Raw genomic sequence first — 15,616 nt, forward strand, 5'->3', positions numbered from 1 at the left:
GCATGTAAGAATTTTCCTTACAGACCAGCAAAGTTAAAAGGCCACTGTCAGCTTGGAGCATGATGCCTTCCCTGTGGAGGCTGATGAGGGACTCCACACTAATCTCACCCTGCTGTTTGCCTGCTGGTTTCTGGTACAGTCCCAGGTTATTAAGATGTTACATTGGCTGCAACGGAATTATTTAACTATGTGGAAATGCTTTATTTTTTCCGTTCTCTGTTGCGTGAAACAAGAAGAGGCACCACAGCCTCACTTCTGCAAACATTTGCAGTGTACACCTGTAGTGAAACACGCAGGTTTTCCCCACCGCAGCCCCTCAGCTCCGGCACAGCAAGAATACGTTCTGCTTCCTCCAGTGCGTGGGAAAGCGATTCAGCCCCACTACACAGCTGCTGGCAAAGATGTCAATTCATCTTGCCAGTCCTTTTTGTGGTATTTCATAGGTGATTGTGTGTCTTTGTTAATGATACCAACATTTATTGTCCAGGCTTTGAATCGCCCACGAAGCCCTCCGATTTTATTCCCACTCCACTCGTTTTCCTGAAAGGAACTACTTGTGAACATTTTGCAAAACTGCCTTCAAACGTCTCCGAAAAATTTTGTATCTAAGAAGTCCAGAAAATGGTGGACAATTGCAAATGCTGCTTTTTAGGGTGACCATGGTCATTACACCGCTGTCTTGTGCCTCACTCAGCCACTAGTTATATTTATCTCCTGCCTCTGGTCATATCATTGATTGCGAACTCTCATCAGGAGGTGGTCCTTCCCTCCTCAGCAGCTCTGTCCCCAGCCCAGAAAGCAGCCAGCTTGCCTCCCCCAGAGCCATCCTGCCTTTTCCAAAATAAACTAAATAGCAAAGTCCTTGAAAGTTGAAATGTTCGCTGACCAATCCTGGGAAAAATTGCGGTGTCGTGTTTTCTCTGCGTGCAGAGAGAGCAGCCTCTGCAGACAGTGGTGCTGGTGGTTGTGCTTTCACATAGATTCTGGCTCTATCTAGTAAAAGCATTTACAACATATTGATCACTTTAATAAATTGCGACTACAGTCATATTTCATCTGGAACCAATTGGCCATATTCTATAGAATAATACTTGCATGTACTTCTAACATCATTTAAAGCCAGTGACTTTGAGAGAGCCTTGAGGCTCTGGTTTGGTAATAACATTTTGCCTTCCTCAGACTGATTTGTAAAATTTCAGCCTACCCAGCCATGCACACTTACATCACATTGGACTAACAACTCGGCTAGAGGCAAAAAATTTTAAAGAACCCTCTAATTTCTGTCTGTGAAGTAGAAAGTGGAGTACCTAAATACACACGGTGGATGGTTCAGAGCAATGCTCTTCAGGAAAAAGCATATACCTTCCACAGCTGCTTAGAATAAGGCCCTAACTCAAATCAATAAATCAGATAAAAAAATACTGTGGAAAAAATATATCTTATATGTATTGACCTATTTCAATACCAAAATCTACGTGTAGGAGAGCTATCGGTGTTACAGTAATTTGTCTTCCATTCTAGATAGCTTGGGTTACCATCTGCAGAGAGTTTAAAGGGATATTACTGATTGGCATCCTCAGATTCCCTAGTCTCTCTCCCACCATTTTCTAACTTGGTGCTTAGTTTTGCTCAAAAACAAACAAAAAAAAACCCCTAAGCTTGGTTTGCTAAGGCCCTGTGCAAGCTCTTTGCTGTGGGTATGCCTCCGTTCCCTCTTGTCTGACTCATGAGGGTAGAGGAGCAGGGATAAGGTCCTGTTCCACATGTGACTGAAATGGGTGCTTTCTTTGGATTTCTCAGTATTTCAGTCCCCTTGACTACAAAGCACATTTTAGAGAAACAAAAATGGAAAATACTCTTAAATCCTGATTGAAACAGTCAATGTCATCTTTACTTTAAATTGCTTTAAAAAAATGTCCAAATGGTGAAAAAGTAAAATGGAAAGAAATTCCCAAGAAAGATTTTTTTCAGGTACTGTGGAACTGTTCAGATCTTTGGTGGCATTTTTTAAAAGAAATGCTTTCTAAAAGCCTAAAAAGCTCATTTTCAAAATACCAAGTGGCAGCATCAAGTGTCTTAGCAGAAATAACACGACTGGTACTAACGTGCTGGCAATGAGCTTGACAAATGAAAATATTGATGGTCTTACTGTGACTAACACTATGAAATCTATTTTGCTGGCATCTCAGTCACATTTTAGGAGATCATCATGCAGAGGAAAAACCGTTCAATAGCTTTAGACATAGCATATTATTAAGTTACAATGGTTTTAAAGGTTTGATTGATCCTTATTTTTCTCAGTATTTTGGTAACTGGCCTATAAATGGCCTCCAGAGCTCAGCTTTCTTCCGGCACCTGCCAACCTGGCCTGTCACCATCAGCGCTGGCAGCGTCCCTCAGGCCGGGGCGCAGCAGCCGGGAGCCTTTCAGCCCAGCCAGACCCTGCTCAGAGCACGTCTTCCACGGCACCAATGGTGATATATGAGCGTGGGAAGCTTGGATGTGAAGCGTTATTTCTAGGTTTGATTTATTCCTCGTTCAAAGGCAGACGGGTTTGTGAGCCGCTGGGTAGTTTTGGATACATCTTCCAGTAGATTTAGAGCATTTGCTGAAGCTCCCTCACACACCCATCTCCATTATAGCTGTGCTTGTAAAAAAATTATATATCTATCACTAGAGCTTTGCATTGAAATCTCGCAGTGTTTCAGGCTGGAGATAGAAGAAGCCAAAGTAACTCAGCAGATGTTGCCGGATGCTTTAAACGGTGCATTTAAAACCTCCCTAAGGACCTATGTAAAAAAAAGGCACGGAAGAATCATGGTTAGCCTTACACACACACACATAAACAGATCCATTAACTGAAATAGCCTTTTAACTGTTATTCATATTGAGCAGTATGAGCAAGCACATCGTTGTTTGCCGTCTTTATTGATGTATCTGCACTGTGTTCAGCAGTCCTATAAATCCGTTATTGCTGGGAACAGCTGCGGAGCAGACGGATAAGCTGGGAAATGAGCACACAGCCAACAATGCTGAACAACCAGCTCCAGGCTGGTCTGAGGCACAGCCCTTACACCTTGCTCTACGCGCACCATCACAAAATGCCTAGGTGTCAGTAGGACTCAAGTGTAAGAGCACTTCCCAAGGAAGCAAAGGATTATTTGGCATTGTCAGGCTATTGCTGAACTCAAGAGTTTCTGAAAAAAGACGTCTGATCAGGTGTACAACACCCTATAGACGAGCACGAGGTACCTAGCCCTTGTGGAGCAGGCGGGCAGCCTTACACAGGCACGGTGGCCTGGGCTAGGTACCTTGTGCTCGTCTATAGGGTGTTGTACACCTGATCAGACATGGGCCAGGGCTGGAGGGGACGTTAGGCAGGGCTGGAGGGGTCAGGCTTTGCCCCTACAGCGTGGGGAGAAGGAAGGGGAAAGGGCACGTGGGGTGGAGGGAGGTTATAGGAATCTGGGAAGGAATGAAAAAGCCAGCAGCCTAGCAGGAAAAGCTTTCCCTGGAAAGAACAGTGGTATCATGTGCCATCTGGAGGCTTAACACAGAAATGAACAGGCTGCATTTTCTTTCTGGAGAGACAGCAGTCACCTTTTAGGTAGATACATACCCTTAATCAGAGCTGACATTAGATCAGCCTTTATCACAGAGCCTGTTTTCCTTCTGATAGTACATTTCCAACACTGGAAGCACTACATCAGAAAACTGCCAGATATTAAAAAAAAAAAAGAGTTGAGAAACCTCTCTTACAGAAGATACATTTCTTCTTGCCCATCCTGCTCTGTGTTGAAGCAAGAGCAGAGACGTGGCATGGTGTGCAGAGAGTGCCTTGTCCCTAGCAGACAGCTCCTGCATCCCTAGACATCTTCTTTTAAGCACTATTAATACATAGGGGTGTCCACGAAACACGAGCATGACGTCCAGAACATCGCTCCAAAGAATCTGGCTTTTCCCTGGTCACTGGGGAAGTTGGAGGTAAAACCCGAGTTAAAGTAACTGGCTTTGGATCAAACTAGACTACCTTTTCTCAGTGAGAGGAGCTAATTTGCTAGCTTTGCTCTGGCCGTCAGGAGGTGATGTCTATTAATTTAAAATGAAATAAACCCAGGAAAAACAAGTTGGATGAATAAATGGGGTTGTGCTAAGTAATAGGAACAAAGAAGAACAGGCCCGGATCCTGAATCTTTTTCTTCAGGTCTAAGAAAAAGTCCGAGAGGGGCTCCCGGCTTCTCCCCCTTGTGGGATGTACAAACAGCTCCGTCCCTTCCACCAGCGAAGCGGGCAGGAAGCGGCTCCTCCTGGTGCTTCCAAGTCAGGTCTTCTGCTTTGTTTACCTCCTCCTCCCTCGCAGGCCGGAGGCTGGCACCGGCAGAGTTTGCCCAACCTGAGAGGAGGGAGAATGGAATGAATCACAACACTGGAGAGAGACACTGCTGTTTGGTACCAACCCCGTAAACACTTCTGCAAAGTGCTGAAAATGGAACCACTTAAAGCCAGAGGTTTCAGGAACACGAGGGTTCTTCTCTTAGGTGAAGAGCTGAAAGGGACTCCCTGAAGCAGAGCCACAGGAACTGGAAAAAGGAAGTAAACCGACTTCTCTGGTGGGTAGGAGAAGTGGGAGAACACTGTACCTGCCTCGGAAGCGAGTAACCTGTTGGTCTTTGCTTGCCCCTTATGCTGCCCCTGGACAAAAGTGATTGCATCTGCATTTTTTGATTAGTTTTTACTCAGATCACCGAGGAGCTCTTAAGACCTAGCATCTTTCCCATTGCTAAGAGGGTTTTTCTTCTTGCTTGAGAAAAGCAGAATGTGCCAAGTTTTCAGGTGTTTTTTTCCTTCCAGGCTCCCATTTCTGACCCTCTTCTGCAAGAACATCCACATCTGTTCATCGCCAAACTCCATTCACTGCCTGGAAACACCCAGCCAGGAAGGGCAAGCAAGGGCAGCAGTATTTCTGGCTACATCCCATTTATCAAGCAAAGAACAGGACAGAAATGTTCCGTCCTCTCCTTTCTGACCTCCACATTTTTAGTCTCAAATGCAGTAGAACGAGTAAATGACAAGACCAGGTGCAGAACGCGATTTCTAGATACACAGCTTCAACTCTACCCACCCGAACAAATGCTCCAACTGACAGCCGGAGCAGTAGGCTTTACTGAAGTTCTAGTATTTCAAACAAACCTATGTGATTTAAGGGGGGGGGGGGGGGGGAAGTCAGGAATTTTGCTCCCTAAAGGTCTCCCTGAGGCTGATTGCCCTCGGCAGTGGTGGTCACCTGCTGCAGGTCCTGCACTGGGAGGTTCATTGTCACAGCTTCTCTTCTGCAGCACGAGTCTCGCCCAGAGCCCTCAGCCAGCCATCGTGTGGCTGGCACATGCTCCCACGGGAGGATGACGAGACAATCACGCTGTGTTCTTCCCATCTCACCACGCAGTCGTTTCAGAAAATGCAGCAGAGTTACCAGGGAGGATCACAAGATTCTACAGTAAGGGTCAGCACCCCGTGAGGAACTGGAGCGCTGCTGAGTTCCAGTATCATCCTCCAGGCACGTGATCCTCCTTGGGAGTGATTCAGATGGCAAACAGGAATGGAAACTAAGAATTTTAGGGACTTAACTGAGGTAATTTTATATGCATCTACAGTCAGGTAATCTGTAATCAAGAAGCCAGCTATAACATTACAAAGATTCTTCTGCATCCCCGTCTATCATCGCTGAGCCCTTCAAGGGATCAAGTCCTCCCTCTTGTGTTTCTGGAAGCAAATCAGTCCTAGCACCCTGGTCCTCCCCCAAGGCTATCTCAGTGAGTGGAAATCTTTTGACTGACCTCGGATGAAGGCATTGTCCCTTTAACTGGTACCAAGCTCTTCCTTGAGAGAAACCACCAACTGCCAGGAGACGTTAGCAGCGGGCCCTGGTCCTGCCAGGCAAGTCTCAGCGACAGATTCACACCCTCACAGGGAGCCGTAATACAAATCTGACTCAGGTGCCACCCTAGAGGATGGGAGCCCGCTTTCCTTATCCATTCTAAAGCCCTTCTAAATGAAATGGGTATTTTGGCAAATTAATTTTATTCAAAAGAAACTGAAAAGAAAACCCCAAGAAAGGAAACAAGACAGAAAGTGCTCTAGGATGATGCTTTTTAATTGTTATTTTTATATCTTTAAAAACAAATCAAACCATTAAAAACATTATAGACGTGCTGAAATTTCCTGTACAACAAATATGAAAACAATAAAATTTGTACATCATTTCAAGATATTCAACAGTCACTTATTTGAAACACATCAACTTTTCCCTTCTTAAGCAGGCCCCAAATGGGAAAAAGAGTAGAACAGAAATGCAGGAGATGTAGTTGCCACACAGTGGAGCTTTCAGCCTGAAAAGTGGATAGCTTTAGATAAGTAACAAGAGAAAACACAGATCAAAGAGGCAGATCTCAGCAATTGTGACACAGAGAACATTAGAAGGCAGGGAAAAGTTATTTGCAGGAATTCAAGTCATCTTGACCAAGACAGATCCACAAGGTAGCAGAGCATTACCTGTAATCCTCCTCCTCCTGCAGAGATACCTATGAGGCATGTCCTACTTACTCACATTGACACTATGGCCAACATCACATTTATAACATCTTAACCTATACCAACTTTTTCCACCTATACCTGGGATCAGCAGGTCATTTACTTCAAACTTCAGTCTCTTCTCACAATGACTCAGTTTTGGGAAAAGACATGCATACAGTTGTGTTAAAAATGGATACTCATTAGATGATGACACAAGTGAGAATTTGGCGCCTGCTTCCAACATCAGAACGATGGGACAGATACGTCTGTTTTCTGTAAGAGTATCCGGGCAGTGGTTAGGCAGAAACACATACCATTCCAGCTAGTTTTCTGATGTTCTGCTGCAATATAATGCAAACACATGATCTAGCATAGAAGATTCATGTCCCTCTCTTCTGTGCTATATAAAACAAGGGCCTTCTAAAGCAAGAGAGCATTCGCCACCCTAAGGCAGCAAGTTCTTGGGAGACCTGGAATAACGAATACTGGCTCTGTGCTCTGCACAGATGTGCAGTAATTAAAAGATTGAGAGAGAAAAAAAATGTCACTGTAAGGGCCAGGCTTTCCTCCCTCCCAGTTCCTTTGGAATGGTTCTATTTGGTCCAAGTGGTTTATCTGGTTTTGTCATCTGACAGCAGCTTAGGAAGAATGCCGGGTGAGAGATCCACTATGTGGACTGCCAGTTTAGCAGAGTTGGGCAGGATCATTAACCTTTTTTTTTCTATTTATTTATTTTAAAGTATTTCAGAGAAAGAGGAAGAAAAATATACTCAAGAATGCACAAGTGGCTGCTACAAAAAAAAAAAAAGCTGAAGTGCACTGTGGTTTGTCCTCCAGTTTTGCTGACACAGCACACCACAATTTCACACCAGGTTGTAAAAAATTCCTCTGGATATCTGTAAAGTTACAGCTGTGCACCAGGAATTCCTGTGTTTTCCTTCAGCTGACAGTGGATTCTGCGAGGTTGCCAGGTTCCACTGTAATGCCACATATACTCCTCGTATCTGTAGCTTTTTCTGACAACTCTGCTAAAACAAACAAAAAACAACAACAACAAAAAAAACACAACCAAAAAAAAGCAGCAGAATTCCAGGGACTCTGGTTATTAAACCTTCATAAGATTTTCACCACTTTATAGCTATTCTATAGCATTATTCATAAACTTCATATTCTTCTGCAATGCAACCAGTGCAATGATCCGAAGACCAAAAAACATCCCCCCGAGCTACTTAAGAAGTCCTTCATTGGTAATGCCTTCATAAGTCTAACAGTTATGTACCAGCAAAATAAATCCAATCTAATCCCTGACTTGTAAAATCAGCAACCAGGGGTCTTCTGCTTGTTTGTTCCGTTTTTAAAAGGACCAGTTAAAATAACAGCAGCAGTGTATTGCAAATAATTATAAAACAATTACATTAGATCAATGAGATGCAGGCAGGTAAGACGTGTCTCAGTTCTGAATGGCTAAAACAACTGAGAAATTGGTCTTTACAGCAGAATTTTGTGCAATTTGTTTTGGTAGAAACAGTAAAGCCAGTCAATCTGTTTGGGAGTGCTTGGACACTTGGAACCTTAGTTAGACATTTTCACAGATTTATATATTTGAGGAAAAACAACAACAATGATAAAAAGACACCAACCTGAGTAAAACTCTATTAGAATAGAGTGATCATTATTCAGTAAATCATATATTGCACCTTTAAATAAATCATTATAAATTGTATAAAAACAGGAGTATCAGCCAGGAACAGGGAGGAGCTATTCTGTCCTTCATACACACCCACATACGCCCCTGCACACACATTCACATATTCACTTGCTCAGTTTTTTTACTACAGTTAAAGCTCGGAGTGACAGACCACACTCCTTTTCCTCTTGCAGAGGCACCGAAACATTAAGGCAGGGGATATTTGTGGTGAAATGCAAAAACAAAGCTCACCTCCAAACTTCTGGAGAGTCCTGCCAACAGTGCAACTACAGTTAAGTTTGACATAAGCCTTATTTAAAAAAATCTGCGTTCTCATTAAGAGTTTCAGTACAAAAATAGAATCTCTGCTGTTTTTTTTTTCTAGAGTAGCAACTAGAAAAGGCACAATTTCCAAGTATAAAGGTCCATTTGAAGGAGCTGTTTTGTACTCCTTTTTTAAATAAAAAGGAACACAGAAAAAAAAATCACAGAGGCACATATCTATTAGCTGAGTAACCAGATACAGTAGATAAAATATGTTCCTGAAACTTATAATTAAATATATTAAAACAGCCCACAAGCCTGGTGTCTGTAAATGAAATCATATAAAATTGTAATAAAAAGCTTGTGTTATTAATATTTAAATTCTAGTTCACTGTTCATACTGCAAATGCTATTTCACGTATCAGCACTGTTAAATTCCCAAGAAAAAGCAAGATTCCTCTGTTAACTTTAAATAGTTTTGCCTTTTTTTTTTTTTCTTCTTAATATCAATCTGCGGCTCCTGCCAGCATTGTATTTTTCCTCCTGTAGATCACATCTTTGAGCACGGACAGAACTGGAGAAGCCAGAGATGAGACACTGCACACAATCCCGGAAAACACGAGTAGAACATCTTCCTTTCCTATGCGCAGTTAACAACTCCTAGAGACACTGCGTTCCTTCCAGACTACACGTGGTAGCCATTGGCCTTCCCAAAGCCTGGCCCAGGTGTGAAATTTTCATAGATTGCCATTGCTGTCATGTTTTGGTAAATAAGATCAGTTTTCTTGTCTTTCTGGGATCTAATAATATCCATAACACACTGGTTTAGGAAGACATACTGGTCCTGATGGGAGAAAAAGAAAAAAGAGGATAATATATTTCTAGAAAATACCTGATTTTGGAAGTAATTCTGCTCCTGAATACAGGTTTTGGTTTTTGGATGCACCACACTGAATGTTATCACAGAGTATTTTTTAGAAGTTGTATGTATAGTACATAGAAAATAGTGCTGGAAAGGACTTCATGATGTCATCTGATCAACCCCTCATAAAAAAACAGGTTCAAATTTACTGTCATGCCTAACACCCTCTTAGAAGACTTTCATGATGGAGATTTTACAGCCTCTTCCAAATCAGCTTGAGTTACTCCACACACCTTTTTGGATCAAAGTGATAATTTCAGCAGGAACACATGTGTTTCTGCAGAACGCAAAAGAAAGGATGCACACCGAGACCACTTGACTCAAGATAATTCTGGCTTACAGCTATGACGATAAAACTCACATGGGTAAAACAAGCTGCAAAAAACCACTTTTTTCAGGATTTGATTCTTTCCAGCTGCAAATGCCAGACCTACAAAGGACTCTGTAAGGAGACTGCTTGGACATACTGTAGCCCCTGGCTGCAACTACTGTTGTGGGAAGAGATGAGGCAGGAAGGAGGGAAGTTAAATAAAGTGCAATTTCAGATTGCTCCTTAATATCTCATCTTCCTGTAATTCCGAGCTACATCTTGAATCCACCTTTCCTGGATTATTACGTGCATTTGAAAAACACGCCGCTGGATGAAAGGCAGCCTTACCTCGGTTTGCACCATTAAAGGTCGGTGCATGCGAAGATCATATACCACTCCATACACATCCACAGTATTCTCCATCTCAATCTGCTGAATCAGGCGGTCAATGGCAATGAATGTCCCTGTCCTCCCAACGCCAGCACTGCAATGACATGGGGAAGTTATTTACCACTTTCTCTCAACCACCTGCTCACCGCTGGCCTGATGAAAAGCCAGTGAAGCTAGTAAGGTGCTTTCTATTATTTCAGTGGCACAGGTATTACAAGTCTCTGCAGTCCAGAGGGGTGGTTCTTACCATCACCAAGAGGGAGGGAGGACATGCTTTGGGGCTTCCTAGCCTTGCACTTGCACAAGATTACATATAAAAGCACTTGAAAAGGCAACTTTTTCAGCTAAGTTTTCCAGCCTAGGGGAGACGATCTGTTCTAATGACATTTTGTGTCATGTACTTTGCTACCTACATAGCATTGCTACATTTCTGAAGCATGGGGCAAAGGTTTTAATTCGGCAGGGTGAATAGCTCATGTTCTTAAACAGAGAGACTTTTTTTTTTTTTTAAAATCACATTGAGAAAGAAGTGTTCTAAAAAAGCCACAAGAAAAAGCGTGTCCAACACAAATATGTTCTTCCTACCTGCAGTGCACCAGAGTAGGACAGTCGATTGGATTTTGACTGCTGTACTCATGAACAAGGTGTCTAAAGTTGATGAGAAGGTCCGTTGTTTCTGGCACTCCGTGATCCGGCCAGGAGGTGAAATGGAACTGGCGCACTGTGTGGCTCTCCGGTGTGTTGGACTAGATGAACACACATTAAAAAGAAAATAGGCTTCAGAGGAGCAACAGTAGGGCTTCCTGCCATACGCACTGGGCAAAGCTCAGCTTCACTAAAGATGCCTGTTACAAACTGTGCAGTAATTTGATCAATGATATTTCAGTTTCCCTCTTCCTTCCACTCTGGTAGAGAACACTGAAATAATTTCCTTTTACTTTTCACTTTCATAGAATCATAGAATGGTTTGGGTTGGAAGGGACCTTAAAAATCATCTGGTTCTAATCCCCCTGCCATGGCCAGAGACACCTTCCACTAGACCAGGTTGCTCAAAGCCCCATCCAACCTGGCCTTGAACACTTCCAGGGAGGGGGCATCCACAGCCTCTCTGGGCAACCTGTTCCAGTGCCTCACCGCCCTCATAGTAGAGAATTTCTTCCTTATATCTAATCTAAATCTACCCTCTTTCATTCAAAGCCATTGCCCCTTGTCCTATGTGCCCTTGTAAAAGTCCATCTCCAGCTTTCTTGTAGGCCCCCTTCAGGTACTGGAAAGCTACTATAAAGGTCTCCCTGGAACCTTCTCTTCTCCAGGCTGAACAACCCCAACTCTCTCAGCCTGTCCTCATTGGTGAGGTGCTCCAGCCCTCTGATCATCTTTGTGGCCCTCCTTTAGACTTGCTCGAACAAGTCCATGTCCTTCTTATGTTGGGGGCCCCAGAGCTGAAGGCAGTACTCCAGGTGGGATCTCACAAGAGTGGAATCGAGGGGGAGAATCACCTCCCTCGACCTGCTGGCCACGCTTCTTTTGATGCAGCCCAGGATACCATTGGCTTTCTGGGCTGCAAGCACACATTGCCAGGTCATGTTGAGCTTCTCATCAACCAACACCCCCAAGTCCTTCTCCTCAGGGCTGCTCTCAATCCATTCTCCGCCCAGCCTGTATTTGTGCTTGGGATTGCTCTGACCCATGTGCAGGACCTTGCACCTGGCCTTGTTGAACTTCATGAGGTTCGCACAGGCCCTCCTCTCCAGCCTGTCAAGGTCCCTCTGGATGGCGTCCCTTCCCTCCAGCGTGTCGACCGCACCACACAACTTGGTGTTGTCGGCAAACTTGCTGAGGGTGAACTCAATCCCACTGTCCATGCCACCAACAAAGATGTTAAACAGCACCAGTCCCAATACCGACCCCTGAGGAACGCCACTTGTCACTGATCTCCACTTGGACATCGAGCCATTGACCACAACTGTTTGAGTGTGACCATCCAGCCAATTCCTTATCCACCAAGTGGTCCATCCGTCAAATCCATGTCTCTCCAATTCAGAGACAAGGATGTCATGTGGGACAGCATCGAATGCTTTGCACAAGTCCAGGTAGATGACATCAGTTGCTCTTCCCTTATCCACCAACACTGTAACCCCATTGTAGAAGGCAACCAAATTTGTCAAGCACAATTTCCCCTTAGTGAAGCCATGTTGGCTGTCACCAGTCACCTCCTTATTTTCCATGTGCCTTAGCATAGTTTCCAGGAGAATCTGCTCCATGATCTTGCTGGGCACAGAGGTGAGGCTGACCAGCCTGTAGTTCCCTGGGACTTCCTTTTTTCCCTTTTTAAAAATGGGGGTTATGTTTCCCCTTTTTCAGTCAGTGGGAACTTCAACGGACTGCCACAGCTTCTCAAGTATGATGGATAGTGGCATAGCAACTTCATCTGCCAGTTCCCTCAGGACCCACGGATGCATCTCATCAGGTCCCATGGACTTGTGCACCTTCAGGTTCCTTACATGGTCTTGAACCTGATCTTCTCTTACAGCGGGCAGTTCTTCATTCACCCAGTCCCTGCCTTTACCTTCTGCAACTTGGGCGGTGTAGCTTGAGCACTTGCCGGTGTAGACTGAGACAAAAAAGTCATTGAGTACCTCAGCCTTCTCCATATCCCAGGTAACCAGGTCTCCCGTTTCCTTCCAGAGAGGGCCCACATTTTCCCTAGTCTTCCTTTTATCACTGATGTACCTATAAGGAGCCTTTCTTGTTGCCCTTGAGATCCCTGGCCAGATTTAATTCTATCAGGGCTTTAGCTTTCCTAATCTGATCCCTTGCTGCTCGGACAATTTCTCTGTATTCCTCCCAGGCTGCCTGTCCTTGCTTCCACCCTCTGTAGGCTTCCTTTTTGAGTCTGAGTTTGTCCAGGAGCTCCCTGTTCATCCACGCAGGCCTCCTGGCGTTTTTGCCTGACTTCCTCTTTGTTCGGATGCATTGCTCCTGAGCTTGGAGGAGGTGATCCTTGAATATTAACCAGCTTTCTTGGGCCCCTCTTCCCTCCAGGGCTTTATCCCACGGTACTCTACCAAGCAGATCCCTGAAGAGGCCAAAGTCTGCTCTCCTGAAGTCCAGGGCAGCGAGCTTGCTGTGTGCCCTCCTCAGTGCCCTAAGGATCCTGAACTCCACCATTTCATGGTCACTGCAGCCGAGGCTGCCCTTGAGCTTCACATTCCTCACCAGCCCCTCCTCGTTGGTGAGAACAACATCCAGCACAGCACCTCTCCTCGTTGGCTCCTCCATTGGTTGGAGAAGGAAGTTATCATCAATGCATTCCAGGAACCTCCTGGATTGCTTATGCCCTGTTGTGTTGTCCCTTCGACAGATATCGGGGTGGTTGAAGTCCTCCATGAGGACCGGGGCTTAGGAACGTGAGACTGCTCCAGTCTGTCTGTAGAGGGCCTCATCCGCTCGGTCTTCCTGGTCGGGTGGCCTGTAGCAGACCCCCACTATGATGTCACCTGTCCCTGCCCTCTCTTTAATCCTGACCCGTAAGCTCTCGGTCGGCTCCTCATCCATCCCCAGGCAGAGCTCCATGCACTCCAGCTGGTCATTGTCATAGAGGGCAACATCCTCTCCTCATCTCCCCTGCCTCTCCTTCCTGAAGAGCCTGTATCCTTCCATTCCAACACTCCGGTCACAGGAGCCATCCCACCACGTCTCCGTGATGCCGATAAGATCATAGATAGCCCTGCAGGTGTGCGTGCATCTCTAACTCCTCTTGTTTATTCCCCATGCTACGTGCATTTGCACAGAGGCATTTAAGTTGGGCCCCCAATGAACCTGACTTACTGGCCGGAATTCCTTTGTGCTGCTCTTCAGGTGCTCTCCTGCTGCCCTGTGATCCTTCTCCAGGCTCTGGGAATCTGTTGCTGGCACTGGCATCCAACTGGCAGGAGTGGAATGGATTGAGGTTCCCCTCCCCTGGCAACTTTAGTTTAAAGCCCTCTTCACCAGCTTGGCAAGCCTATGACGGAAGACACTCTTCCCCTTCTCTGTCCTCCAAGATCATCTCTGCTGCGTTGCATTTGCTGACAGAGATGGGGCTAATTGTTCAGTCTAGCAGATATTACAAGTATCTGCATAAGCACAAGTTTTGGTGCAAGTCTCAGGGAAACATGAGCTGCAGGATCACTGATGGGGCAATCGGTAATTCCCATTAGCAGGCTGGATTTTGCTGGCAGATCCCCTTCTGCCACAGGCAGGCTTTTGGCAGAAAGCAGACCAATACATTCAAAGCCTCAAATTAAAATAAACTGCTCTTATCCTTTTCCCTCAGATAACTTTGATTAAGTTCTAGTGAAATTACTATATTCTGTCACTCCAGTGTTGCTTGACATGTGAAGTCACATAAACCACATCTACAGGTATTTATACACAACTAACAACTGAGAGGGTACTCACCTTTTCTACAGTGAAGTCCCTTATTGTCCATTCTGGAAGGACAATCTCTGAGACCATTTTCACAATAATGTCACCATAGCTCTTGGATTGTTTGTCTGGCCAGTATTGCTCACATTTTGTCTAAAAACAGAGTTAGAAGGTTCGACACATTACACACAGCAATGGTGCAACTGACTGTTAGTTTTAAATAACACACCACCTGAAGCAGGGCTAGAAAGCACGTCACCCTTCCCAACGGCCTATCCCAAGGCAGGAGAAGCTCTACCAAAAATCATTCTTCAGGAAGAAGAACCCACCCTTAAAGACAGCAATTCCACAGCCCTCCTGAGACAATCTATTCTGGTAGTCAACAGATATAAAAATGGGGAAAAGCTAAAAAAATTTTGCTTATTTAATTTAGAAAACAGTCTTCCAGTAAGTGAATGGATGTTAAAAGAAAGTGGTCAGTCTCCAACCTGCTAGGGTAACAACAAAATTAGAAGAGATCCAACTGTCTTCAAGAGACGGTTCAGTTTTAATAAAAACATACCCGGGCTTGTTCCACGCATTTTGTCAACATAACAATAGAGTAGATATTCTTTTCCCAAATCATGTGCCAGAAGTCGTCTACAGTATTGGGTAAAGGACCCTGTGCAGCAATAAATGCCTTCTTTGAGTTATAGCCCTAAGAAGAGGAAGAAAAAAACCAAAATAAATATATATACACACACACTTGCATCAATGAGACATAAAAAGATGATTCTCAACATCATTATGATCTGTTAAGCCTGCATCACAAAAATACATGTTATATTTCATTTCAACTAAGGAAGCAACTTACAGGCATATAGTTTGCATTAATATAATCATCAGTTGCACCATCTCGATCTGAAAGTTTAACACGAGAAATATCATCTGCAGAAAGAAAAAAAGGAAAAGAAAATTATGAATTTTAGAACTAGAAGCTTTCAGCAAAATACTGCTTATCTAATGCATGGTTTCTAAATAAAAGGTGTTTTAGAACAACGTGCATTTTAAGAATAAGAATATA

General features: G+C 44.3%; 1 protein-coding gene across 1 annotated transcript in view; it reads right to left on the reverse strand.

Annotated features, from left to right (window-relative positions):
• Positions 1–6,133: 6,133 nt before the first annotated feature.
• Positions 6,134–15,616, reverse strand: part of PTPRJ (protein tyrosine phosphatase receptor type J) — a 79,255-nt gene continuing 69,772 nt past the window's right edge. Inside the window, exons 19-24 of the mRNA XM_082318014.1 lie at positions 15,407–15,480; positions 15,116–15,250; positions 14,587–14,706; positions 10,729–10,889; positions 10,102–10,237; positions 6,134–9,365 (exon numbers count right to left, since the gene is read on the reverse strand). Of these exons, the coding sequence (XP_082174140.1) occupies positions 9,207–9,365; positions 10,102–10,237; positions 10,729–10,889; positions 14,587–14,706; positions 15,116–15,250; positions 15,407–15,480 (785 nt within the window). The 3' untranslated portion in view covers positions 6,134–9,206. The remainder of the gene's footprint in view (positions 9,366–10,101; positions 10,238–10,728; positions 10,890–14,586; positions 14,707–15,115; positions 15,251–15,406; positions 15,481–15,616) is intronic.

The sequence above is a fragment of the Platalea leucorodia genome, assembly GCF_965183815.1.
Source record: "Platalea leucorodia genome assembly, chromosome: 7".
Taxonomy (NCBI): domain Eukaryota; kingdom Metazoa; phylum Chordata; class Aves; order Pelecaniformes; family Threskiornithidae; genus Platalea; species Platalea leucorodia.